The sequence below is a fragment of the Medicago sativa genome, chromosome 7 (assembly GCF_051527215.1).
Source record: "Medicago sativa cultivar Bolivia chromosome 7, Bolivia_mono, whole genome shotgun sequence".
Classification (NCBI taxonomy): Eukaryota; Viridiplantae; Streptophyta; class Magnoliopsida; order Fabales; family Fabaceae; genus Medicago; species Medicago sativa.
Genome location: NC_140755.1, coordinates 103115360 through 103143237, shown reverse-complemented (window position 1 = coordinate 103143237; position 27878 = coordinate 103115360). Strand labels below are relative to the sequence as shown.

Below are 27878 nucleotides of genomic sequence, written 5' to 3'. Positions count from 1 at the left end.
TGATTCAAACGGGTTTAATCATCATGATACTCAAACATAATCCATATTGATATTCTATGCATCTCTTTTCCTTAGGTGGAAGATTTAACAGCTTTGACAGAAACTACTGCTTATGGCACTAAAAACAATTTTCTACAATTTCTAAAAAATTCTTCGTCGAAAGCAGAAAGGCTACCTCAAAAAGAAAAGTTACAATACGGAATGGAAATTCAAAACTTGGATGATTCTTCAATCTCAAACTCATTGATTGTCTCTTCCCTCTTCATCTTCCTCTTCAATTCATCCTCATATTTTCTCAGCCTTTCATTCATTTTCTCCTGCAAACAACGACTCATTTCAAACACTAAAAAGGTAAAATCATTAATATGAAAAAGCAAAAGGGTTTCAGATTATTCAACTGAACCTTGTAACGAATCTCCATACGGTGCATAACATAGAAACCGAGGATGCCTCCGATGATTGTGCCAGACATGATTCGAATGTAGCCCCATCTCTGAGAAGGCACCGTCATCGATTCAACCCTGCCACGGCGGCGGAAAAGGTTGTCCGGTGAAAGTTGACGGAAAAGGTATTGAAGAGAGGAGTGCAAACTACTAATCAGGGTGGTTTGAGAACTATATATACGATTATAGGTTTCAATTTTATTGTTTCTTGGATAATTTATTTTACCACTACTAATCCTTCAAGCGCACCTAATTTTGTGTTGGGTTAAATATGTCTTTAGCTCATACAAATCACTGGTTTTTAAGTTGTGTTTCTATATTCCTTCGGAAAAAAAAATTGTGTTTCTATGTAATTTTAAGGCTTAATAGCACTTTTGACCCCCTATGTTTGCAAAAGTTGTGATTTTGACCCCCTATGTTTAAAAACTATAAAATTGCCCCTTATGTATTGGTTTCTTTGCACTTTTGACCCAGGATCAATTTTGACCTGGTCCACGCTGACATGGCACCCACATCACTTATGTGAGGTGCCACATGTAATTTAATTTATTTTTTTCTTTTTTAAATTAATTTTCGTTTTTCTTTTTTTTTAAAATTTTTTTCTGATTCGTTGTACTACTCTGCAACAAAATCGCCAAAATCTCCAAAGCATACTGCTTATTACTATCAAATTCCCTAACCTTAATCTTCCCCAACAACCACTTCAACAACTTCGTCTTCTCGCAAACCAACTCCGCCACAGCCGGTTTCACCTCAATTAAATTCTCAATCGTCGCCAGCGTATTATAAACCGCGACATTCTCATCCGCATCCTTCTCCGACAACCGATGCAAATTCTGCACAAGCAATTCCAACACACTACAATCCACAAGCGCATCAACAAGAACCTTAGTAGGTTCATCATTCTCCTCAAGCACATCTTCATCAGTCAAATCCTGAATCAACGTAACAACATCAATAGCAATATCAGTATTATCATGATTCAACAAATCAACAATCGACGGAACAACAATGAGGTTAACAAGATCCGGATAAAGCTCCGGTGCTCCAGCAAGAACTTTCAGCTTGTTAAGCTCTTCGTGGAGCTCCAATTCAGAATCCGCGAACCGTTCGGGTTGATTCGGATATTTGAGACGTGCTTCGATGTTTTCTTTCAATCGACGTTCGAAGGAGAGGACGAGTTTTTTAGGGTTTGGTTGTCGACGGCGTCGATTGTGGGTTGGTATTTTTCGATGTCTTCGAGAAGGGAGAGATCGATGTTGTTGGTGGAGGATGAAACGGTGTCGTTGAATTTGCGTTTGGATGAGTGGTTGCGGGTGGTGGTGGATGCTTCCATTGTTGTTGAAGATTTGAAACCCTAATGAGAGGTTTTGAGAGGGTTTGGATGAAGTGAAGAGAAAGTTCTTCTTCTGCCGCTACCTCAGCTCAAGCTTTACTGTGCTTTTTTTTTTGTGTTGGTGTCTTAAATTTTGACATATTTTTTTAACATTTTTAGGGTCTTAAAAATAGCATTAAAAAAAGTGCTATTAAGCCTAATTTTAATGATAGTTTTAGGCTATGTGATCTAAAATAGTTACACTTTGACCATTTTTATTCTACAAAATGGTTCTATTTACTTTGATAATTTTAACGATAATTCTAGAATATTTTTTTGGAAATACTACTGAAATTGTTAACTCGAATCATTTGTCAAAAAAAAAAAAACTCTGGAAGAATCCTATTTATTTCCTATTTTAGAAGTCCTTCAAATTCATTAAAAAGTTTGAGTCATTCGATGCTTGTGTTTTTCGTCCCCAATTTCAAGTCACAAATTATTTTTCATCATTTCCTCCATTATATGATTTTCAATAACAATAGTAAATTCTAACTTCCTTGCTTCATGTTGAACCCCGCATCAACAACTTGGCATGTGTAGTAAACTTTATTTTAGTAGTAAAATGTATTTGGTGATCAATATAATGATTAACTGAAGGTGCAAACTCCGCCTTAACATTGTTGGAAGAATTACCAACTAGAGATGGAGTGGGGAAATCTTGGCTTTGACATTGTCGATATCATCATAAACTTTAGGTGCAATGTGTGTGTATAGGTTTTGGATTATATAATCTAAAGGCAAGAAAACACGCTTCTGAATATATAATTCGAACTAAGATTTTACAAATAAATAAATAAAATGATTTGTCAGATGAAGGGTTCAAAGTAATCATTTGAGATTTTAGAATCTAACAACGCTTCAAATTATAAAACCTAAAAGATGGTATAAATGACAAAATAGAAGACGCGGGAAAGTTTGGAGGTGTGAAAAAACAAATTCTTACAAACAAATGTTTGTGTTTTTGTTAGTGAATTGGCTTCATTGGCTAGTTTCTAGTTTCTTTGTTTTGGAGTTTGTAGCCCATTCTTGTTCAAAAATAAAATAAAATTATGTTAACAAATTATCATAAAATATAATCATAATTTGCCTCTCCTTCCCACAACCAAACTGACATATGATTCGCGTAAAGTTTTGATCATTTAATCATAGATCATATTAAGTTGTATTTTAAAGACACATGTTAAAGATGTCATAATTTTGATCATTTAATCATAGATCATATTAAGTTGTATTTTAAAGACACATGTTAAAGATGTCATAAATTAGGGCTGGAAATGAGTCGAGTCGAGTCGAAATCGTCTGAGCTCGACTCGACTCGATAAGAATTGGTTTGGTTCGTAACTCGGTTCGAGCTTGATACGAACCTTTTGTTAAGCTCGAATTCGGTTCGTTTAAAGTTCACGAACAGTTCGGCTCGACTCGTTAGGTTCACGAAACTTTTTACTTAAAATATTTTTTTTAAAAAATTTTGAGCTTTTAATTTTTTTAAAAGGTATATATTAAAATAAATAAAAGTCATAACACACAAATTTATGCAGAATACAAAAACAACAATAGCGCTTACCTGTGAAGCCCCGATACTTCAAAATGGATGATGTATCGTATCCCCTGCGTATCCTGCACCGATACCTGTCTGATACTTTCCGATACGTATCAGAAAAGTATCCAAAGATAAAATTTTATTTTTTTAAAAAATAATTATCCGATACTTCCCGATACGTATCAAGAGAGTATCCGATATTTATCCTGCACTGACACCTGCCCCGATATTTCCCAATTAATGTTAACTAAAATAACTTAACTCTTGAGTATTGATGTGTTTTTTTTTTGGATATAGTGCTTCTTTTATGGATAGATATAGTATAACACTAACAATGTTCCTTTTGATATAATATAGCAGTGATTGTGCTCTTTTTGGGATATATTGTTTATGTAATTGACTAATCATCACTCTCTTAATCGTCAATATTATTTATATTTATGTTGATGTGCTACGAGCTTATAACTGGTTTCTTTTGTTTGTTAATATATTTGCATATTAAAAAAATGGTTATAATTATATTGTACATTTAATTATATAAATTTTTTTATTAACGTATCCTAGCTGTATCGTATTTTGATTTTTGAAATTTTTCCGTATCGGCGTATCGGTGCAGTATCGTATCTCGTATCCGGGCTTCACAGGCGCTTACTGTTGAGTGTTAGTACAATGAAGCTCCATTGCACACACTTCCCTCTTTTTATATAGCTAACCTCATCTGTATTGTTTTAAACCCACCGATGCAGGACATTTTAACTTATGTAGAAGCTTAGACTATTGACAATGTATATGCCGTTAACTTTCAATGTGAAACTTTTTTTCATCATTTTTTCTTATTAAATGAGACTACTCTTATTTTATTATTATTGTTAGTTGTTGGGCATATTTCCTTTTTGTGTTGGCGTGTAATTTATTATTTAATTAGAAAAGACTTAAAATTATCATTCGAACTTACCACAGACCAACAAAATTAGTGCATATAAGAGAGACAAAATCCAATAAAATTCAACAATTAAAATTGAAAATATCCTCAAAATACTTTTTTCACTTCCCAACTATGATAGTTTAAGTTTGGCTCATTTATTTAACGAACTTAATTTTCAACTCAAATTCAGCTCATTTGGTTCATGAACCAAGTTCAACGAGTTAATTGTCGAGTCGAATTCCGAACTATATTCGAGTTGGTTCGGTTCATTTTTAACCCTATCATAAATTATAAATATTTATTATAAAATAATTTTCAATCTCTAGAATAATATATTGACACAATTTACCAAACAAAATTTCCATTTAAGTTACATGTTACTAGCATTTCCCTTTATATATTTCTTCTGATCCATTAATTAAAAGGACAACACACATTATTATTGAATGTATCTATAAAATAAAATGATTTAAGAGAGGGAGTAATGAATTAATTAAATTAAAGGAAAGTGAAAATTGAGTGCATACATAGATAGTGAGTGAGTCAAGAGCGAGTGGTGGTTTCTTTTGAGGTGTAGTAGTAGTCATCATCTGTCAGCAGCACTGAGTGAGTAGAGCAGCATTAATGGTCCACCACCTTTAGATCTCATTTCATCTTAACCGTCCGATCAACAACAACCCTAACCAAGAACAATCATCCATCTCTCTCTCTCACTTGCTTTCTTCTTCTTCTTCTTCTTCTCACCAACCTAAGCTCAGCTCAGGTACTTCTTCTTTCATCACCGATCTTCAACTTATCTTTACTCATTTCAATTTTCTATTATCAATTTTCATTTTCAATAATCAATTTATCTTAGTTTTTCTCTCTGCTGTTACAATTATGTGTAAATCTTAGTGCTGTATGTGTCAATCTTTAAAGTTCAAGCCTTTTCTGTTTGCAGATTTGATTTCTTCATTTCATTGGACCATTCATGAGTTTTAAGATTCATTTATCTACTTTGATTTTCGAATTTTACTTCAAAATTTGGGGGAAGAATTTCGAATTCTCAAGTTATTTGGAGTAAAATCACCTCCCATTTTGTTGGTGTTGGGAAGATCTAGAAATTGAAAGGAAAAAGGGGAAACATTATGGGGGAGGCTTGTGCAATTTGTGTTTTGTAACTCAAGATTGAATAACCATGGAAGCAAATGGAGTTGTACATGATAACGGTGTAGGAGCTGCGAAGAGGGAAAAGAGAGAGGTAGGAGATAAATCCATGGAGGATTTGACTAAATATACACACAGTCCTGCTCACTTGGCAGTTGCAAGACGTGACCATGCTGCTCTTAGGCGCATTGTTACTGCCCTGCCTCAGCTTGCTAAGGCTGGTGAAGTTAAAAATGAAGCTGAATCTCTTGCTGCTGAACTTCGAGCTGATGAGGTATCGTCTGTTATTGATCGTCGTGATGTACCTGCTAGAGAGACGCCACTTCACCTTGCCGTGCGTCTTAGGGATCATGTCTCTGCTGAGATATTGATGGCTGCTGGTGCGGATTGGAGTTTACAGAACGAGCATGGTTGGAGTGCTCTCCAAGAGGCGGTTTGCACTAGAGAGGAAGCTATTGCTATGATTATTGCACGCCACTATCAACCTTTGGCTTGGGCTAAATGGTGTCGCAGACTTCCCCGTATTGTTGCTTCAGCAACTCGTATTCGTGATTTTTATATGGAGATAACTTTTCATTTTGAAAGCTCTGTAATTCCGTTTATTGGACGCATAGCCCCTTCTGATACTTATCGAATATGGAAGCGTGGTTCTAATCTCCGTGCTGATATGACCCTAGCTGGTTTTGATGGTCTGCGCATCCAACGATCAGACCAAACATTTTTGTTCCTTGGAGAGGGTTATACTTCAGAGGACGGTAATTTAACACTGCCACATGGTTCTTTGCTTGCTCTTTCTCATAAGGAGAAGGAAGTTACAAATGCCTTGGAAGGGGCTGGTACACAACCAACAGAAGCTGAAGTTGCCCATGAAGTCTCCTTGATGTCTCAGACAAATATGTACAGACCAGGTATTGATGTTACTCAGGCTGAGCTTATTCCTCATTTATCTTGGAGGCGTCAAGAGAAGACGGAGATGGTTGGGAATTGGAAAGCAAAAGTTTATGACATGCTTAATGTGATGGTGAGTGTGAAATCAAGACGGGTTCCAGGTGCTATGACAGATGAAGAGCTTTTTGCTGTGGAGGATGGAGAAAGTATGATAAATGGGGAAAACAATGATGAGTACGATGATGTACTGACTGCCGAGGAAAGAATGCAATTAGATTCTGCACTAAGAATGGGGAACTCTGACGCTGCTTGTGAAGATGAAGAGCATGGGGTTGATGGTCAAGAAAATGGTTCATCAGCTTCCAATGAGAATTTTGAAGCCAATGGTGTGGTTAAAGAGAAGAAGAGCTGGTTTGGTTGGAACAAGAAAAGTTTGAAAAGCAACAGTGATGATCCTCCAGAGGATTTAAAAACATCAAAGAAAACTTCTAGGTTTGGCCCAGAAGGTAGCAACCAGAGATTGGCTGATCAAAAGATAGCATCCGAGTTTCTGAAGGATGATAGTGGAGACACCAAGAAGGGAAAGGATAAAAACATTAAAAAGAAGAAGAAGAAAGGAGCAGTTAGCGAGACTAAGACCGAGAGTGAGTATAAAAAGGGTTTAAGACCTGTATTGTGGTTGACGCCTGACTTCCCATTGAAAACCGACGAACTTCTTCCTCTACTTGACATCTTAGCAAATAAGGTTAAAGCTATCAGAAGACTACGAGAGCTTTTGACAACTAAGCTTCCTCAAGGAACTTTTCCTGTCAAGGTAATCCAATTACTATAACCAAAGTTACGAACTTTTTATGCACTGTTGCTCTGCACTCTATCAGCACAACAGAGTGCTCATGTTACCTGTAGTTGCCTTCTATGGGCAGTGCGGGATAAATCTTTTATATTTCTTAGTAAAATATACCTGATAAACATCTGAATTTGGCCAGTCGCTTAGGTTTCACAACTGTTTGAGATTCTGATCACATGTGTCTGTTTCAATTATCTGGTCATTCTTGTATAAGTATTGACATTTGTGCATGAGTATATTTTTAATGTCTTGTATGACCTATAATCATCACATGATACTTTTGTTATTGTTGATGTTATTTTAATCATGTCAAGCTACAACGATACAAAAACTGTTTCGTGTGCAAATCCAAGATTTACTGCTCTTCTTCAGATGACCTGATAAACTTGTCGGTTTTTCCAGTTTTCATCCCCGCCCCCTGCCTTCTATTCATTTTGCCTTATGAAGAGTTCTGTCAGTTGGCAGAGAAAATTGGGTGATTATTACACCTGGATTTGACTTATCATAGATTAGTTATGCCCCAGTTGTATGACTAAGATCATCAATCTGGTTGGCTTATCTCGACATAAACTTCAGAGAAATCAAATTATATCTAAGTGTTGGCGCGATAATATTGAGCTTGATTACTGCATGTATGTGTCACTCTTTGTGCTGTGGCATATTCATCATCCATTCTAGTTCTTTATAATGATCTTGATTTATGCGTGTCTGTGTGTCACTCTTTGTGCTGTGGCATGTTCATCATCCATTCCTGTTCTTTATAAGGAGCTTGATTTCTGCATGTCTATGTGTCACTCTTTGTGCTGTGGCATGTTCATCATCCATTCTTGTTCTTTATAATGACATTTGATTTTGAATGGTAATAATAATCTCTTGTGCTGCACAGGTTGCTATCCCCATAGTTCCTACTATCAGGGTGCTTGTCACTTTTACAAAATTTGAGGAGCTTCAGCCAATAGAGGAGTTTTCAACACCACTTTCCAGCCCTGCACATTTTCAGGATGCCAAATCCAAGGAATCAGAGGGGTCCGCGTCATGGATTTCATGGATGAAAGGAGGCCGCGGGGGGCAGTCCAGCGACTCTGACAGTCACAGATATAAGGATGAAGCTGATCCTTTCAGCATACCTGCAGACTACAAATGGGTGGACGCCAATGAAAAGAAACGACGAATGAAGGCAAAGAAAGCCAAAAGTAAGAAACATAAGAAGCCGCCAGTGGCTAAATCTGGAGATGGAGTGCATCGCAGCACCGAGGACATAGAAGAATAGTATTAATATTACAGTGTGGCATCTCTGGGTAAAACTGCAGCTCTGATTATTGTTGCCAGAGTCTTTTTCTTTGTGCACAGTGCCAGCTGACTTTACATTTCAACGTTGGAGGGTTTTTCTAAGAATTTACTAGAAACTTATTGTGCAACCAATTGTTATTAGCTATTAAAAAGGTGCCTTCATTTTTTCCACTGTCATCTTGAAATTGTTGTATTGTCATGTGAAGTGAAACTGAAGAGCAAGAGTCTTGTTCATCATTTCAATTGCTTGGCGTCATTCTAATTTTCATTTGATACCAATATCTGTATCTACACCTATGTCGATGATCATCGATTTTACATTTTCTTGAGTGGTGTTCTCTTTAGTTACATTCCTTTCATTGGGATTTTTGTTTCATTAGGATTTTGTATGTTGTTTTCAAAGGACCTGTCTGTGTTAGTAAAGTTTGTTAAAACGTGATATCCAATTATTTAATCAAAAGGATAGTTGCATTGCGTTTGCATGGTCTATAAGCTCTGAAGAAGTCAATAGTTTAAGCTTTTGTTTTTCGGTGATAAGTAGCAATATATATATATATATATATATATATATATGGGTTATGATGAAGGTGTCTTTTATCATATTAAGATTTTATAAAGTGACAACCGCCTCCACTTATAAATTGATGTTTAGACTTTATCCCATCTCCTATGTCCAGGACTGAACATTTAGAACACGACCTGATAACAACTAACCTAACAAACTTGAAACAAGCTATAATATCATCTTAAGATTTGGGTTCGGCCGACTCAACCCTTATGTTTGTAAGGTGAAAATTGACTCCACTTATAAACTCATTCAGACCTTATCTCATTCAATGTGAAACTCTTAATTGAACCAAAGAAAAAACAGGAAAGGGACAAGAACAAGTTGCAAATATGATGAATTTTTTACTGGCATGTACAATGGTACTACATATAAGAATAATTTACATCATTTTACAAAATAAGATTACAGAAATCTATTATGTTATTATTGAAATAGTCAACATTTTCGTTGACAAAAAACCTAATAGAGTGGTAGATAATGTGTCTCCCTACCAAAATCTGTCCTTGTTGACGCTCAAGTAGCCAGACATGACCTTTCCACCAGTATTTCTCATTCCATCTATAAGGAAGCACCAAGTTGAACCCAAAGCTCCAACAAAAAAATCAGAGTCCGTAGCCATAAGAAAATTAACAAGTGGATAATTAGTGCTTCTCTCCCTTCCCAGGCTAGCTTCATACTCAGCCATTGAAACATTACTCCTATCTTGCCTTCTTACCTTTGTATAATGAAAGTTCCACCTAGAAGAATACTCTTTGGTTTTGTCTATCACTTCCTGAATCAAATGAACTCAATGGTGAGTAACACAGAGAAGAATAAGAAGGCTGAAAAATCAAAAACAAGTGCAGTAGTAGTAGCAGTACCTGCATCTCTGTAGACAACCAAATGTTATTGAGGTTTGGGAAATGACTCCTAATTCTATCAGCAAGCTGCATGTACTCTTCAAATTCAACCACTCTCATTTCACATGCTTTATCTCCCATCCTTACATGCATGCTTAGAAGAGGTCTTGGGACCCAGGGCTTGTGATTGGACCATACAAATTTATCAATATCAGACTTTGGCTTTCTACCATTCTCCTCCTGAGGCATCTCCAGAGGTCAAAATACATGACAATATCAAAGCATGTAAAAATGGACCATAGGATTTGGATTCCTTGGTACTCATGCAATCACGGCCCGTGATTCACGGGGACACCAATCTAAACCACCTGATCAAGGTCGCTCACATTCTGACTTTATACTTTGGACCCAATATACCAAGTTAGAATGCGATCAGCTGGTCTTAATATGATGGTTCAGATTGTGTGACCGTGTCAAATGCGTAATTGCTTTTTTTTTTTGACAAAAAATGCGTAATTGCTTGAGTGCAGGAAATCCGTATCCAATACACATATATATGCTGGTGCTAATTTTATGCTTTGATCAAGAATATTCAAGTGCACAAACATAAATAGGCCAAAAAGTGAACTTGGATTCTACGTAGCCGTCTAGCTTCTCCAGCTAAATGTCGCACGTTGGATCGAGCTGCAACCTAGACCCAACAGCCAAGATTTAGTTGGACGAACCGGACAGATACAGAGAATCCAAGCTCACAAAACATAAGTAATTTAATCAAAAATATCTAATGCTATTATCCATTTATAGATGTAAAGCACAATCATGTGTATTCTTGTCCACTTAGTCTTCTATACCAAATAGGAAAATTAGTGGAGAGTTAACCTTTGGCCATTCTCCAATAAGACTTTTTAGAACCATTTTCGCAGCCATTTTTCCAAAGGCAGCATGGCGCTCCTCATTCAATAAGTTGCATGTGTATTCAGTCGGGAACCTCATTAAGTAACGTACAGCCTGAAAATGATAATTATGGCAACATCATTAAATCACTATTCATGGATGATAGTTACAGATAGACTTGCAAACAGAAGTTATATAAATCTCTCATGAAACAAAACATTGGTAGAATATGATGGTAAAAGTGACTAGCGAAAATCATACTCTTTTCCATCAATGATATCATGGATTAATAAACAGAAATAAGGAGTACCTGTGCTCGCCACCACCGTCGATCCATTTTTCGATGTGAAGCCACAAGACTTCCGTTTATATCGGTTGTTGGTTGCAAATAATTCCACGGATCGCCCCATATCCTGCATCATACATTGACACAAGAATAAGAAGAATAGGTTTATGTTCAGGACCTTGTTACGGAATCAATCAATCAATCATATATTTATAAATGATTGTAGTTCTTGTGAAAGCTTGCCTAGGAGTTGGTCCTGCCCATATATGCTTCGACGTATAATTTTCTTTTGTCGTCAAAATTCCTTTACTCAATGCATCCTCAATTTTCACGAGTTCCAACGCACGTTGGCGACATTCTACAGAAGTTTCTGCAAAGAAGTAGCAATTCCAGCTAGATCGGGACAGCCCTGCATGAGCAACATTCCAAGTAGATGTTCGCAATACTGTGAAGTTTTGTTAAAATGGATATGCAGATTCATAGAATGGCTCACAAAATTTATACCCTTGCAGCCATCATGATCAGCCCTATTGTAGAAGTTAGTGACAAGGACTCTTCCTTCATTGATTGCAATAGCAAGAAGTCCACACATTCCAGCAATTTGAGCTCCAATGCCAAATCCAGGTAATCTCTCCCAGTCAGCTAAAAGGAACTTGACATTCGGGTCGCTACAGTTTGATGGATGCTGATGAATCCATATGTCGCGTTGAACTTTTCTAGTCAGAGGATAGTTTTCTTCATCAGACCCTGCAATCTGCAAAAGCTTCTACAACTGTCATTTTCTATAATCTAATAAGGCAGTACATCAATCTTCCTCAAGTATCTACTCTGCATGCTGTTGTTCTGATAATAATTGTGTCAAAAATGCACTTAGGTAAGATAAGTAATTATATTTAATTCATTACATAATAATGCACTTAGGTACTTATAAATCCTTATTAAATACAAAATCCAAATATGATAGTAGTTTCCTAAAACAAACAAGACATTAGAATAAAATGTTAAACAGTAAATTGAGATTACTAAAACAAAGATACCAAAATTACTAAATAACAAATTAAAATATTGTAATTTATCTAATCTAAGTGATATCCAAGACTCTATAATGTAGTAGATACTATCAAAAAATTATCACACATTAAATACAGTACCAATGATTAAGAAACATACCCAGGGTGGATGATTACCCTCAGATACAGCAAGAGGGGGCATGTTCAACAATCCTTTCCTACTTGTCCATGGTGGAAAGGAATCATTTCCTATACGTGTGTCGAGACGGTTATGCAGCTGCGATTTCGCGTTGCAATTTTCCAAATGTGGAGCATTAGGCAAGTTGGACTCACTAATACCAAGTTTCCATAAGCACTTACTTCTCTCAGTTTTAGGTTCAGTTAACACACAACTCCAAGCTGAGTAAAGCAAAGATACCCTTTCATCTTGATTAATCTCTTTTCTGCTCTTCAAATCTGTTAATCTTTCTATTTCTTTAGGTTTAAAGGAGCACTGTGCTGTTGTCACAATGCAAAAAATGTCACTTGTGTTAATTTAATTTTAATTATTATAAAATAAAATGATTGAATTACTACATTTTACACGTGTACTATAAAAAGTTGGAAAGTGGTAATTGCATGATTGTTTTTCTACATGAAATAGTATTAGATTGATTATGCAAAACAAAACAATGAGCATATAGTGTATTCAACTCTCCCTAATGTAATGTTATCTTGTAGCAAGTGCGGTCTGAGTCAAAAAGGCCAAAAATTAATTATAGTATGCTTAACGTAAAGTAAGCATTAGTGTAATTATATGTTACTTCATCTACAAGCCTAAAATTTCATACTCATCAAGTTTGCTTCACAAATAAACCTCCCTAAAGTTTCAACTGTATTTCATAATTCTTTTGAATAATTTTAAAAAAACAGTAGGATTCATATTAATCAATAACAAAAGAAGAAAATAATAAAGGGGAACTGTTAACTTCTTGTTCTGTCTTGAGCAAAATTACTTTAACTTCTTCATATAGCAGTTAAAAGGTTAATAGAATTGCTCATTTTCTACTACTTTTAAAGTTTATACTGAATTTGATACTCCATGTGTCTCATATTAAATATCAAGTTTGAAATATTTATTTGTCTCATATTATTTATCATTTTAGAATATCAATAATGTATTGAATAATTATTTATTGTACAACTTTTCCCTAAAAAAAAAAATTATTGTACAACTTTTAGTAACTCATTAACTAGTATTAGTAAAAAATGTTCATTTGATCATAAAAATTAGTACTATCAATAAGTAATTTTTTGGATTAATTTTAGAAAAACAGTAGGATTCATTTTTTTTTTGAGGGAAGAAAAACAGTAGGATTCATATTATTGGATTAATGTTAGGAAGACAGTAGGATTGATATTAATAACAAAAGAAGAAAATCATAAATGGGAAACTGTTAATTAAACTCTTATTCTCTTCATAAAGCATGCTAAAAAGTTGATTGAATTCCCAATTTTCTCTTAATAACTAGGCTAGAAACGGTAACACTAAAAAAGACATTAAGTAGTAAATGAAAGTGATTAAGGAAAATAACTTACTGATGGTGGTATTGAGATCTGAATTGAATGATAAACTAAGCATAGAAAAATGAGCAAACTGGAAGTTACCAAAGTTACCAAGAATAGCCAAAATCAAAGAAACAATACAGAGTCCACAAAAAAGTGCAACAGCACATATCTGACATGGAAATGAATTGCTCATTTGCAATGCCCTTTGAGAAACCACTCTCTCAAGAGGAGTAGTAGACCTTTGATTTAATGGCTCCATTTCACTATCCTTTTCTTTATGCATGAACATGGATTAATTCATTTTAATGCTTCAAATAAAAAATAAAAATATATATATATATATATATATTGACATGAATATAGGATCTTGCCACCTCAAAGAAACTTGTGGGCCATATCCCTATGATTTTTCCAACTGCAAAAAATAAATGCAAGTTTCTATCAGAATATACATAGAATGAGAAAAGGACATAAGACAGATGTTGATCAAACAAGAAAAGTGTGACTGAGATGATAAAGTAACAGCCAACCAAACAAGAAAGAAGGAAAGAAAGAAAGAAATTCACGGACTTTCTTCACTATTCATTCATTCATTCAATATCATCAACAAACAAACAAAGAACAAGAAGAAGGCTAAACTGTTATTAGAAGCTAATGAATCACCTCTAAATAAAATGAATTCTTGAAAATTTGAATTCTTCAAAATTTGAGTCATTAATTAACCATAAGCACTTTGTGTAAGACACGTTTCTTCTTAAAAAGAACAACAAAATGAACAAGACAAGAATCTGCACTGACAGTCTTAGCAGAAACAGTGAGTCGGATTTTGAACCACAAAGCCTTTTTGTCTCATATAATTATTATTATTAGAATCTAACTTTGGTCTAACTTAACTTTATAAAACCGGCTTATATATAAGATCCTGACCTCATGAAGGCCTGACATGAGTGGCCTGAATAGAAAGACTCGGATACTATCTTAGAAGTTGTGTTGGGATTAATTCAACACTATCAAAATGATAATTATCACACTTATAAACATATGTTCACGCTTTATTTAAGACTCTTAACAATAATATAAATATAATTTTGTGTTATAAAAACGATGAAAGATGAAATAATGAATACTAAAAGAGGTTAAGTTAAGTAGTACCTTTGAGTTAGATTTAAGGTGAGATGAAGTTATACGTAACAAAAAGAAGTGAGTGGCAACCACCAATGGAGAATAGAAAAGGATCACCTGCCTATGGTGGCGGTTTATTAAGTGTTACCAATGTTAATATATATTAATAATATGATTTCTCTATCAAAATGGTCCCCTACATACTATACTATACTATACTATCTCTCTACGTCTTCATTTTCATAGCTGTCGTTCAACTTCAACTAAACTACACTCTCTCTTCCTTTTTTCCCTCAACTGTTTCTCAATTCCATTACATTAGCTCAAACCCAAATTAATTATTATTTATTGTTCAATACAAACAAGACATGTTATTTTATATTGAACAACTTAATAGTCAAATATGCACGTAAATTTAATATCAAAGACATTAAGAATAACTAGACAAGTAAAGACACTTGTTACCTTTCTTCCTCGACCGAGATTTTGATTTTAGGTCTTAGACATACATGTGTGTTGTTTTTATGTTGGTGATCATTTTTCTAATAAAAACAGAAATCAATAACATCTACAATTACGCCCATATATTAATTAAATTTTATAATTGTTATCAATAATAATATGAATATATTTTATTACTATAAATAAAAGGGACACACGTTTTGGAATGACATTTTCCTTTTTAATTTCACCCTTTATACAAATCATTTAATTTATAACTTTATCATTTTTTTATTTATTAAGTAATCACTTTTTCAAATATCTATACTTTTATATATTTATATAAAAAGATACAAAATTGAATAATATTTTTTCTTCTAATTTTACCCTACATTTAATTGTTTTTTCTTTTACAATTTTATTCTTTCCGGCTTATCTCAAATAACTTAACACTTTATTAAATTATTGTATACCATTTTACAATTTCTACATAATTATATAAAAAAAAAGACGGAATAATAATTAAATGAAATATTTCAACAATAAATGCCACATGTACGTTCTCCTTTTCTCTCGTGCTAAAAAAGTGGTAATGTTCCCTAAAAAAAAAAAAAGTGGTATTGCGTTGGTTGAGTTATTATGAATTTATACCATGAGTAATGATATTTTGACATCCATTTGATGACAATTTTGTTGACAACCTTGTTTTTTCTCACTTCTTATTGGTCAAAAACAATAGAGAGAGAGAGAATAACAACATCATGTGAGTATGAGAGAGAAAATTGTCCAAAAGTTGTCAAAAAGTGGTTGTCAAAATATCAATTCTCTTATACCATACCATATCACATGTTTCCTAATTTAATTTTGTTTCCTGTTTTGAATTAATTTTTTTCTTTTCTTTCCAGAGGGAAACACGCGCAATAACCGCGAGTGAAAATAGATATAGGAATCAATAGTTGACAGTTGGTGCTCAAGCCAATGACAGAGCGAGTGTTAAGCTGAGAAGGTATGGTTTGGTTAACTTAACTGGTTCCATATAGTATTTAGTTGGTTGTATATCATTCAAGTGTAGAGCACTGCATCCATAATACATGACACAGTTGACCCTATGTCAATGCATAATTTTGAGTTTAAATATCTTGAAAAATATATTAAAAGAAATTATGAAAATTTGATATTTTAAAAGTATTCGTTGAGACAAATCTAACAACATCTTATATGCTATAATTTCTTTGTATATTAGTAGAAAAATATAGGAAAATATATTATGTGAATAATGCACATTTTTAAAATAAGTATATTATGTGAATAGTGCACATTTTTAAAGTAAGTATATTATGTGAATAGTGCACATTTGGTTATCTTTATGAGCAATGATATTTGTACACAACTTTAGTGACAACCTTGCTCTTCGCTATTTTTATTGGTCAAAAACAATGGAGAGAGAAAAAGAAAGAGATATGATAAAAACATCACGGGAGTATGAAAGAGAAAAGAGTAATGATATTTTGACATCCATTTGATGACAACTTTGTTGACAACCTTGTTTTTCTCACTTCTTATTGGTCAAAAACAATGGAGAGAGAAAAAGGAAGAGAGAGCATAACAACATCATGTGAGTATGAGAGAGAAAGTTGTCCAAAAGTTGTTAAAAAGTGGTTGTCAAAATATCATTTCTCAAGAGAAAATTGTTAAAAAATGATTGTACAAATATTATTTCTCTATCTTTATATTGGAAAATGAGTTAAAAAAGAAATAATTATAGATTTGTAGAAAGAATTTGGAACAACTTTTGGGACAATTATCTTTCATATTTTATTTTAATGGTGCTTTTATTTTATTCACCTTACATTGATTAAAAAAAAAACAATCATATGCATGGAGTTAATTAGTCGAAAATTGGATCTCTACCATTAAGATTTTTCAGCATTCATGCAATAAAGACATCGGTAGTCGTCTGATCTTGATTGAATAATCCAACAAAAATTGATTTTATTTTTTATTTAAAATCATGACAGATGTTAACGAGTGTTTCCGAGATACTTTTTAAGCACCTGAAATGGTGAATTTTTTATAAAAAAAAATGTATGTAATGTATTGTAAATTGAAATATGACTTTTTAAAAGCCCCAAGAACACTCGTTAGTAAGACCCTGAAATTATTGAGAGCTTAAATTTGGATAATTCAATTTCGATTGAATGACTGTGTCAATGTAGAGAAATTCGGACCGCAGGGAATCATAATCCATGGAGTTGGAGGTGTTAAAGTTTTAAGTGGGACTTCCTTGATTATTTTTAGCGTAAATGGTCAACCATCCCTCGAGGTGTTAAAGTTGTAAGTGGGACTTCCTTGATTTTTTTTTAGTGTAAATGGCCAACCATCCCTCGAAATCTTTAAGGTGATTTTGGATAGAGGATTTAGGAGAGGAAGGGAGGGGATTTAGTGTAAATTAAAGACATTATGGGAAAAAAAATTATATAAAAAATTGTTATAGAAAAAAAGTTAAAAAAAATTATAGTGTATATAAATAAAGTGAAGTTGTATTAAACAACACAAGGTGGGAAGGCTTCAAGTACAATTGATGGGCCCAAGCAAAGTAGTATCTGGAAATTAATTTCAACGGTCAAAATTTCAAAAGTTGTAACCGTTTGGTTTTCCTCTCCTATTCATTCTCATCCCTACGAGGAAGACGGGGTTGTAAATTACTTTACAACAACAAAAGCTAAATCACTTTTAAGTTTACACAATCAAATCAAATCAAATCATGAAGTGCTTTCTACCTTGTTTTTCTTCTTCCAAACGTCATAAGCACTTTTCTTCTTCTAAACCTGCTGCTGCTGCTGCTTATACTAATACCATTCAATTTCAACCCACACACCATGACACTGACCTTGAAGAATCCATCCATTGGATATCACAATCTAAGTATGTTTTTCACTTCCTTATTCATTCTTTCTTATTATAGTTTCATATTTCATTAATTTTCATTTCATTTCATTTATTTATTTTCAGAATCGACAATGAACAAGAGAAATCTCAATGTGATCTTGAAACAAAGGAAAAAACCTTGAAGGAAGAGAAAATAACAACACCTCAATCTCAATGTTGTATCCATGAAGAAGAAGAGAAACAAGAGTGTTCAGATTCACTTTTTTCTGTTTCCATTACTTGTGGAAAACCAGTTTCAAAAGAAGAAGAAGAAGAAGAAAATGCTGAGAATGAAGTTAACAGCACTCCAATCAAACTCCATCATGCAAAAGATGAATCAAAGATTGAAGACCAACCAAATGAAGCCAAAGATTTCAATGAAAAAGCCAGACCCATGAATCAATCTATTCTTGAGTATAGATATCGAGATTGTTCCGATGATGGGTACGATGATATTAACCTTGATGGTGATGATCTTTGTAATGACAAGACAGGGGGAAAAGAAGAAGAAGAAGAAAGGTCTTCAGAATCTTCTTTGTTTTCTCTATCAACTGATTATAATAACAATAATTGTCGAAAAAGAATTTCATTTTCATCAACAACTGAAAAAGAAGTTAGCAGCAGAATGGTGCCAACCCAAGAAGAGAGTGAAGGAAACAATGATGATTCTTGCTCCTCAATGTTGAATCCAATTGAGAATGTTAGCAGTCAAGGGAAGATAGTCAAAGTGGTGAAAGAAACAATAATGTTGCATTCTGTAAAGAAAGACAAAGAAAACATGAATTGGAATCAAGCAGAGACTAGTTTGAATTTGAAGGTGTTATCATCAAACAGAAAAATGAAAGAAAAAGAAGAAATTGGAGTAGATACAAGCCTTTCTAGTTGGTTGGTTGAATCAGAAAATCATACACCAAATAAAGCGTGTTATGGCGAGGATAGGCCAATTTTAGGAGAATTAAAAGTTGAAGAGATAAGGAAGTATAGTCCTAATGTGTCAAGCAAATCTTCTACAAGTCTTAGTCCTGAAGACACACCCATCATTGGTTCTGTTGGAAGCTATTGGAATCATTCAGGGAAGACAAGGTCTTCCAAATCCAACAAATTTGGAAAGGTTAGTCAAGTAAATTTTGTTAGAAGTATGTAGTGTTGATGAATGAGGATGAACAAAGTAGAGAATTGTTTGTATTGCAGGATAGGAAACAAGATTGGAGTTCAACAACAATAATAAAGACCAGACTAGAACCATCATTTGAAGCCAGTGTTCCTCAAAACTAAGACCTTACCACATCCTATGTGTGTTAGACAGACACAATTTTTTTTGATTCAATTGTATCATAATTTGATGCATAGATAGATGATTCGAATCTCCTAGTTTTGTTTGATTCAAATGAATAATGAGTACATGTTAAAATGCCTTTTGCTTTTTAGTAAGACAATGAAAGCAATGTCTCCATTTGTTCTATTTTTTGTTTGCAATGATAATTCACCGCTGAAGCAAAATGCAACCCATCAGCATCACTAGGCTGCTGGCAAATGACTGTCATTATTATTATCTTGACTGTCATTGAATTCAACTATACAGATCCATGTAAATGTAAATGTAAATCAATTACTCAATTCTTTCCATAAAAAAAGTTTGATGTATGTATCCAAGTTTCTGATAAATTTTATAACTCAGCCCAACTTAATTTTTAAGAAAACAAATGTCATACAAATAACACTCTCGTTATAATTTTCCTGTGTTAAGTAAATTACAGTTACTAAATGTATTTATATAGAACAAAGGCAAACTAGCCCTCTAGCCCAGTTTTCCAAATTCTGGAGCTGCTGTCTCGAACATAGCTGCAGATTTTCGCTGACATTTCCGTTCAATTGGCACGACACTGCTTGGTTAATTGGCAACGAGTGCGGGGATCTATTGCAGCACAGGCCGAAGCAGCTGTCATGGACATAGCAAAATTGGGCTAAACCTGCAGCAGGACAGATAAAATGTAACTGTAATGCGAGAATCTTTTAAGAGTGAGGTTGTATCAGAGTGGGTATGTGTTTGAGAGGATCCAATGGTGAGTTTATTCAAGCCAAGATGACATGGACACAAGGATTACCAACGCCTCATGGGGCGAAAACTTGGGACTTAAGGGAAGCAATAATTTGGCTTCACAAATTAGGAATTCGCCAGTGTCGATTATACTCAATATTAATGGTGATCTTGATTCCCACTCTAAATTTGGTGCTTTTTTTGCTTGTAGAGCTTCTTTGCCTTCTTTGCAATTATATCCAAACTTTAGAATAAGCAAAATCCATTGTCAGGAACAAGCAAAATTCATTGTTCATTTGAATGAAACGTTGAAATTTTTTGAATGAAATGAGTTAAGTTAGTTTATCACTTAGTTGAATAGTCAAATATAGTTTACAATTAAAGTTAGGGTCTTGTTAACAAATGCCCTTAAGGATTCAAATAATGAAAACAATTGATAACTTCTATGTAGAAAAAGCTACTTTTTCATGTTTTAATGTGTTGAACACACAAATTCCAAGACAAAATTTCTATTTTAAACTTCTTATCAAGTGCCCTAAGGACACTTGTTAACATTTCCCTTAAAGTTATTTAGTTTATCCAAATTAGAGAAGTCAAATATAGTTTATGATTCTTAACATAGCACTCAAAAGCTCACGCTGTTGAGTGTTGAGGAGGGAAAATTTTTAATCATGCGATATTTCATTTAAAACATACATAAATACATTTGACATGAATAATTAGTTTTTTCTGTTTTGATTTTTTTTGTCTATCATGAGAATATTATGGAAAGTCTATATAGGGGTCAGGACCATTCAACAATCAGGCATACTTATGCAAAGCTCGTCATGTCAATGGACCAAAAAGTACATTACGAAATTCAGAGTTGTTGATAGTTTACCCCATCTAAAAGGAGTTTTAAGAGGACATGGTGCAATCAAACCTAATTAAGTGAATCCAAAAGAGATCATCACCAACATCCACTCCGAAAAGTAACAAGGGCAAAACTTGGCAAAATAAAACGTTCCAAACCTTTACTTATGATCATTCAATAAATAAAGACCCACTTTCCATGCAATTCATTCGGATATCTGGGCTGAGTAACAACTATTCAGTTTAATATCACTGCAAACTCTAACATTAGAACTTGCTGATACAATCTCCAACCTAATTTGCCTCATCTCCTTTATCATCAGCAATTTGCATGTCATCAAGCGGAGTTATGCTATTATCAGGTTGGTTTGAAGCTTCCATAATCTCATCTGGATTCCCAACATCTGGACCCTCCTCATTTCCCTCATTATTTTTTATTTCCACCGCAGCACTCATATCTACTGTGGTCTCACTATTCTCTTCAACGTTTTTGTCTTCTACAACTTTTGAATGCTCATCCTCGGCAGCAGGTGCATCTGGCAATGTAACACCAATACTGTCTGTCATTTGTGCTTCACTAGAATCCACATCCATGTCAATTTTGGAGCTAGAAGTAGCCTGATCTTGCATGGTGGCTATTTGCTGGTCAGCTGAGAGGGGCACCGCTTCACTATTTTCTGTACCCTGCACATTAATTTCATCAGCTGTGGCTCCAGTACTCTCAAGTACATGATTCTTAGCTTCAGTTTCTTCTTGCTGTTGTGCTTGTGCCTCTTCTATTGCATGATTCTTGGCTTCAATCTCTTCCTTTTGTTGTGCTTGTACCTCTTCTATTGCACGATTCTTGGCTTCAATTTCTTCCTTCTGTTGTGCTTGTACCCTGAAGTGCTCCATTACATTTTGTGTCCTTTCCAGCTCTGCCATAAGATCCCCATACCTCTTCTGTAAAGTTTTCTCAAGTTCCTTTTGCTTCTGAACTTCAGACCAAAGATTGTTTATCCTATGTGATGCTGCTGACTGCTCCTGCTTTTTTAAAGCTTGAAAACACTCGAATTCTGTTGCAGCCACGTCCATCTGCTTGAAAGTAGCCTCGATTTGTGGCCAAAGGCCTTTTTTTGATCTCATCTGAAAATCCAGCCAAAGTTTAATATTCAGTCTCGATTACGGAAAAGCAGTCAAATAATTATAAAGATAAGAAACTATATTCAATTTTTCAATCTGCTAAACCCATAGAAAAGGGTAACTTCATTGAATAAACCCATATAATCAAGAAAGAAAACAAAGATACAAAATAAATTTGAAGATCAAGCCTCCTTAAAAAAAAAAAAGTACTACTATTTGATGATACATACATGTGCCCACTTGCACTGTTGCAGATTTTAAGATGAGAGGGTTTGCGTAAACTTGAACAAATCTTTCCTTTCTCGGTGTTAGAAAGAACTGATAAAACCATTTCCCACGCCCTAACACTTTCATACTCCATCAACACATTTCACAAAATACACCCCTTTCTTTGTAGGACCATTGCATCATGTGAATCACAGACACCCATCGTGAGAAATTGTAAATCTAATTTGATCATATGGTATATACTATCTAACATTTTATGCTAATTTTTGGGGAGAAATAAAAGTTCCGGAGGCCTAATTTTACTTATTTTTTTTTTTTTTTTATGCGGCAGCAGAGGATTTTTATTTATATAAATAATATGAAGGGTTCAAGGGCTGCCCCAACTCAAATACACACAAATGCAGAGTCGAATCAGAATAGAAGAAACTAAATTACACCCGCCAGCTTACACACTATAGAGACTACGACCTTAATAAACAATTGAGAGGATCCACCCACTATTATAAAGACCCCTTCCTCCTTTCGCCCTTGGCAGTAACCATTTCCATGAGTCCACCTTAATCTGCTTCACAAAAACTGGAGCCTTGACAACCGAGTTAGAAAAGATACAATCATTTCTCGATCCAAGACAATCCATTCCTCGATACAATAAGTGTCAGTCCACTCCTTTTCTTAACTTGAGGAGTTAAAGAAACAAACACTGAAAAGAACTGAGACAATTCGCCCATGCTCGAAGCCTTCAATAAACCACATGACCACTACGACCTCAATTAAAAAATCAAGTCTGTTTTGTTTGGCCGGACATATTATTGTGTAATTTTAACACTAGCCTGTGTGTTATACTGTACAACAATGGATACATTAAAAATTGATGTCTTTAACAAAAATAATCATTATTAAAGAATATACTACAGCTATATTACCCATATCCATGTAAGCTATAGCACTACAATGCCGCTATTTGACAACACTATTTCATGAGACTGCACACCAAATTCCAATCAAGCTGATCCTCCATCCTTAAAACTTAAGCTATTGGATCATATTTACACAAGACTGTTTGCATCATACATTAGATGAAGTCCTAATATATTATGTTAACTTTTTCTATCATCCATTATATGCCATGGGAATGCCAAACAAGGTCGAAAGAAATTATCAATTGCAACAGTTTTAAGTTAGGTGTATAGCATTTTATATTACAAAACCAACTTTGAAGGGCATTGAGACAACATTAACACTCTAGAATCTCAGTAAGATTGATGCAAGCTAACTGCTCATAAAAGAAAATGAAAGCAGGTAAGCAGCTGGCATCCAAGGAACTTGACAACTACAAAATGTGCCAATAACAATAATTGAAAGAAACACGGCAAGAAACAAAAATGTAGAAATTTGCATACAAGTTAGCAGTAGCATACCTCATACCCTTGCGTGTGTAGTGTAACCTTCTTCTCAAGTCGAATCATCTTCTCCTTCTCCTTCCCATCATCCAGCTTACTTCTCACATTCTCAAATTCATTCTGCAAAGCTGCTAGCTTCTCCGCGTTTCCAGCAACACTAGATAGACCATAGGCGTTACGGGTATCAAAGTACATTAAATCATTAATGCAAGTTGTATGTGCTTCAACAAATTCCTCGAGGGAATCATTTTCATGCCCCATTGCCTCACGAAGATACTGGGCTTCATCTTTTATCAACTGATCAGCCTATTGAGAACAACAGATATAAATAAATAACATTCAACACAGATATTATGATTCATAAACGTACAAGCTCATCTCCAATTATACCATAGTCAAATTTAAGGATTCAAATAATAATTAACAGGCAGTTTGGAAGTTTGTATTACTATCAATTGCTGAATTAACATAAATAGGGAATAAACGTTGTAAAATGTAATTGAAGAATCACTTGTTACAAAAACGAAAGTGGAAGGTAGAATTTGGGGAATTACGACTGAATCAGGAGTGGAACTATCTGAATTCACAAAAGAAGAAATGGAGAACAGCAATTAAGAGAAACTAAAACCAACTTCAACCTAATTAATCAGATGATTATAACTGAAAAAGAAAGAAAAAAAAAACAAGGATGATACAATGCATATTACATACCACCACAATATGCAACTAGTTCATAAAGGAGATGATACATAAATTAAAAAGATGTCCAAATTTTTTCTATTTAATTATTACATAAGATTCCAGTGGTTTCGAAGGGGTGAAAAGGGGTTTCTATTTAAAAATGATAATGCCAAGTAATAACTGGACAAAGTACTAATAATTTAAAGGTCAAGATCATCAGAAAAAGCATGTGTATCATCTAAATGAAAAAGCACATTGTGTACCAAAGGGTGAAAAGGTGAACAAGCTAATTAGTAGCAAATGAAGAAAAGTGAAGTAAAAGGCATAAAACAAAATTAAAGGTGGGCATAAAAACATACAGATTTCATCTCGTCCTCCTGATAATCTTCTATGACAGGGATAGTAGGCCCATTTGCTGCTCGTTTGGATCCTTTCTTCTTCTCCTTATTTGCTATCTCCTCAAGCGGATACTTAGCATTGTCGTGCTCCAGTAAGGCTAGAAGCTCCTTTCTTATCATCTCGTCGGCTTGCTCAATAGGGGTTGGTGGAACAAATGAACTTTTGTCTCCGTCAGCTCTTATCAAGGAGTTCCTAATAAGCTCCAGAGATGCCAGAGGAGGCCTAGGAAGTTCCCTTTGAAGGACTTTTGATCGTTTTCTAAGTAATGCCTGCTGCCGTGCCTCTTCTTCTGCGTTTTCTCTAGCCATTCTATCAGACATATCCTCTTCAATCTTCTCCTCAGGCTCTTCAGCATCTTCTTGAATTGGTTGCATCACTATCTGGTACTCATTTTTAGGCTGTGGAAGGCTGCTTAAACCAGAGCGCAGACTTTTTTTCATATCAGCTTGTCTCCGTAGCTCGAGCTTAGCACTATCACGCATCTCCATATCTTCATTGATATGTAGCTCATCCCTGAGAGGAGTTCCCTTCGGAGTCATGCCAAAAGAAAAACCATCCCTTGCCGGCGTCATACCACTTCTGGGAGTAAGGCCTGCACTTCCAGGGGTTGCAGAGGGAGTCAGCAGTGGGTTTGGAGTGTGAATTTCCTTTTTCTTAGGAGTGACCCCGGAGAAATCTGAAGGATGCAACTCCGGGTTTTCTCCTCCTAACAGTGGTGTCTGAGACTCCCTCAGCCTGGCCAAATTTTCAGCTTCCATCATGATAGCATCTCCTTTACTAGTTGGTGTTCTCTGAGGAGTTCTTAAAGGAGTCTTGGCTTGGTTGGGTGTCTGTGGATAATTAGGGAGAAGAGCACGAGTAGCACTGCTGCCTTCGGTGAGTTCCTCGCTGCCCACAAGGTCACTGGCATAACCCAACTTGGCAATTTCATCCAATTCTTGATCGGAAATCTGAGGCGGTGGAAGCATCAGTTTTGATCTCTTTCTAACTGTTTCTGGGTCATTCAGCTTGTTGGCATGCAGAATAGCAGCTGGGGCATCTTGCCTCTCTGCAATTTTATTCCTTGCAACGTCTTGCTTTCTCAACTGTGCCTCAACATCAATCCTTCTTTTCCCCTCAAGTTCTTCAATAGTAGTAGGGAACGCAGGCTGCTCCACCTCCCTATCCTCATCAGCAACATCAAAATAACCCGGAGGAGGCCTCTTCTCAAACGGAATTTCTGCATTATAATCAATCCCTCTCCTTTTCCTCCTCCGCTGCCTTATATCAATCCCAGCAGCCTTCAGTTCTCTCTTTTTCTGTAAAGAAGCGAGCCTCCTCGCTTCCTCAAGCTGTTTCTCCCTAGCTTTCCTTTTTGCTTTTTTACCTTTCGTGTTAGCCAACCGAGCACGTGCTTCGGAAAGCATCTCCTTCTCATCCTCATCCATATCAACAGGATCAGGTCGCGCAGGCTTTGATTCAGGATTCGGATCAATCTCCCCCGGACGCAATTTCCTAGGGTCATCACCAGGTTCATAGTTATCATCCTTAACACAAGCGGTGTCAAGGAGTTTCTCATAGCGTTCAAGACACTGCGAAGGAGTACGACCAACAATGGGAGCAATGGTTCTCCACTGAGTAGGCATAAGCTTAGCAAGATGAAGTAGCTTCTCATCCTCTTCTCGAGTCCACTCAGTCTTCTTAATGGAAGGATCTAACCACTCATACCAACGAGCTTTACACTGTTTTGCAGATTTGCGAACGAGTAGGGACGAGATACGAGCCCACTGATTTTTACCATATTTCATAACAGCAGCTTTCAGGATTTCATCCTCGGTGTTTTTCCAAACACCTCCCTTTATCATAATCCTCATTTTTGCAACACTTTATTTGTATTCCTCTCACGAAATGGGTTACTGCAACAGGAAGAAATATAAACAGAATCAATTATAATTGCTGAAAATCACGAAATGCGTGGAAAACACAAATTGAGAGAAGCGAGAGAATGATACCTGCGGTTTGGAGACGGTGGTGAATGAGAATGTGAGAGGCAAGGCAGCTAGGGTTCTGATATGGTGGTGAATTGATTTGTCAGTAGAAAGGGGTAGTCCCGTATTCGGTGATGTACAAGCAGAAGTCAAATGCGTCAAAGAACTGAAAAATTAACACACATGATCCAATTAAGGGTTGGTTTGGAACAAGAAAAATGAATAGTATAGCACTACCGCAACCAACACAAACATGAAAAACCCCAATCTGAAATTATCAAACAACAATGAGAATATCAAATTCCAAAAACTTCTGGGTCGGCCAAATTTAGGGTGAGCGGAAGAGAGGGAATTTAAAACCCTAGAAAATCAATTGTAGTGGGTGAAAATCGCGTAATGTGCAGAAACAGGGAAATCAATGAATTGGAAGAGGTTAAAATCGCAAAATACGTAGAAAACACAAATTGAGAGAAGCAAGAGATTGATACCTACAGTTTGGTGTAAGGGGCGACAGATCTGAAGACGACGATGCGGCGGTGAATGAGAATTTGAGAGCACGATATATTATAGATAGCTAGGGTTCTGATAATTGGTTTGGTTTCACGGTGGAGAGTCCTAATTTTGTATTTTCATAATGTAACATTCAAAACAAAACAAAAAAAAAATGTAACAAACTATATTATTTTTTTCAACGACAAAAATAATATTTTTTTTATTAAGTAACACACAAACAATATAACAAATACTACTCCCTCCGGTCCTATTTATAAGAGAAATTTTGGTCAATAAAAGTTGATGTATCTAGTTAAAAATTCAGTTCAAATACATTAATTTTTGTTGACCTAACTTTCTCTTATAAATAGGACCGGAGGGAATATATAAAATTTAGTTCTCCTGAGCTTAGCTCACTTGGTATGGACAATGCATAAATATTATATAAAATCTTCTTTAAAAAATATAATATAAAAGTTTATCTTTGTGAATGATACCAACAAAATAACATTTTTATATTGCATAAAAACATATAGGATTCCTCAAAATATGGTTAATAATTGTTCAAATATCCCATGTAATATAGGCGAGGTTTAAAAATAGTTAATG

At 35.0% G+C, this 27878-nt stretch overlaps 5 protein-coding genes and 1 pseudogene across 15 annotated transcripts; 2 read left to right on the top strand and 4 right to left on the bottom strand.

Moving 5' to 3' along the window:
• Positions 1-642, bottom strand: LOC146911556 (uncharacterized). Its single transcript, XM_085730205.1, has 2 exons — positions 404-642; positions 1-317 (listed from the first exon to the last, which is right to left on the bottom strand). Exons 1-2 carry the CDS (start codon positions 509-511, stop codon positions 210-212), a joined length of 216 nt encoding a protein of 71 aa, XP_085586331.1. The 5' UTR covers positions 512-642; the 3' UTR covers positions 1-209.
• Positions 643-1009: 367 nt separating this feature from the next.
• LOC146911555 (uncharacterized) lies at positions 1010-1886 on the bottom strand (annotated as a pseudogene).
• Positions 1887-4838: 2952 nt separating this feature from the next.
• LOC146911554 (uncharacterized) lies at positions 4839-8783 on the top strand. Its single transcript, XM_085730203.1, has 3 exons — positions 4839-5046; positions 5224-7131; positions 8051-8783. Exons 2-3 carry the CDS (start codon positions 5461-5463, stop codon positions 8432-8434), a joined length of 2055 nt encoding a protein of 684 aa, XP_085586329.1. The 5' UTR covers positions 4839-5046; positions 5224-5460; the 3' UTR covers positions 8435-8783.
• Positions 8784-9343: 560 nt separating this feature from the next.
• Positions 9344-14852, bottom strand: LOC146911553 (uncharacterized). 10 transcript variants are annotated; one of them, XM_085730197.1, is made up of 10 exons: positions 14752-14852; positions 13974-14014; positions 13630-13872; positions 12212-12549; positions 11546-11795; positions 11285-11450; positions 11066-11168; positions 10741-10869; positions 9883-10101; positions 9344-9794 (listed from the first exon to the last, which is right to left on the bottom strand). In XM_085730197.1, the coding sequence occupies exons 3-10, from the start codon at positions 13856-13858 to the stop codon at positions 9510-9512; spliced, it is 1719 nt and encodes a 572-aa protein (XP_085586323.1). In that variant the 5' UTR covers positions 13859-13872; positions 13974-14014; positions 14752-14852; the 3' UTR covers positions 9344-9509. The 10 variants fall into 10 exon arrangements, with proteins under 10 accessions (XP_085586323.1, XP_085586328.1, XP_085586322.1 ...); XM_085730202.1 differs by having other exon boundaries at positions 9883-10041; XM_085730196.1 differs by lacking the exon at positions 14752-14852 and adding an exon at positions 14263-14712.
• A 2880-nt stretch (positions 14853-17732) lies between these two features.
• On the top strand, positions 17733-19552 carry LOC146911552 (uncharacterized). The gene is made up of 3 exons (XM_085730192.1): positions 17733-18087; positions 18175-19201; positions 19282-19552. The coding sequence occupies exons 1-3, from the start codon at positions 17927-17929 to the stop codon at positions 19363-19365; spliced, it is 1272 nt and encodes a 423-aa protein (XP_085586318.1). The 5' UTR covers positions 17733-17926; the 3' UTR covers positions 19366-19552.
• A 1369-nt stretch (positions 19553-20921) lies between these two features.
• Positions 20922-27373, bottom strand: LOC146911551 (cell division cycle 5-like protein). 2 transcript variants are annotated; one of them, XM_085730190.1, is made up of 5 exons: positions 27266-27373; positions 26802-26943; positions 24771-26705; positions 23749-24036; positions 20922-22105 (listed from the first exon to the last, which is right to left on the bottom strand). In XM_085730190.1, exons 3-5 carry the CDS (start codon positions 26661-26663, stop codon positions 21275-21277), a joined length of 3012 nt encoding a protein of 1003 aa, XP_085586316.1. In that variant the 5' UTR covers positions 26664-26705; positions 26802-26943; positions 27266-27373; the 3' UTR covers positions 20922-21274. The 2 variants fall into 2 exon arrangements, with proteins under 2 accessions (XP_085586316.1, XP_085586317.1); XM_085730191.1 differs by having other exon boundaries at positions 27270-27373.
• Positions 27374-27878: the final 505 nt, after the last annotated feature.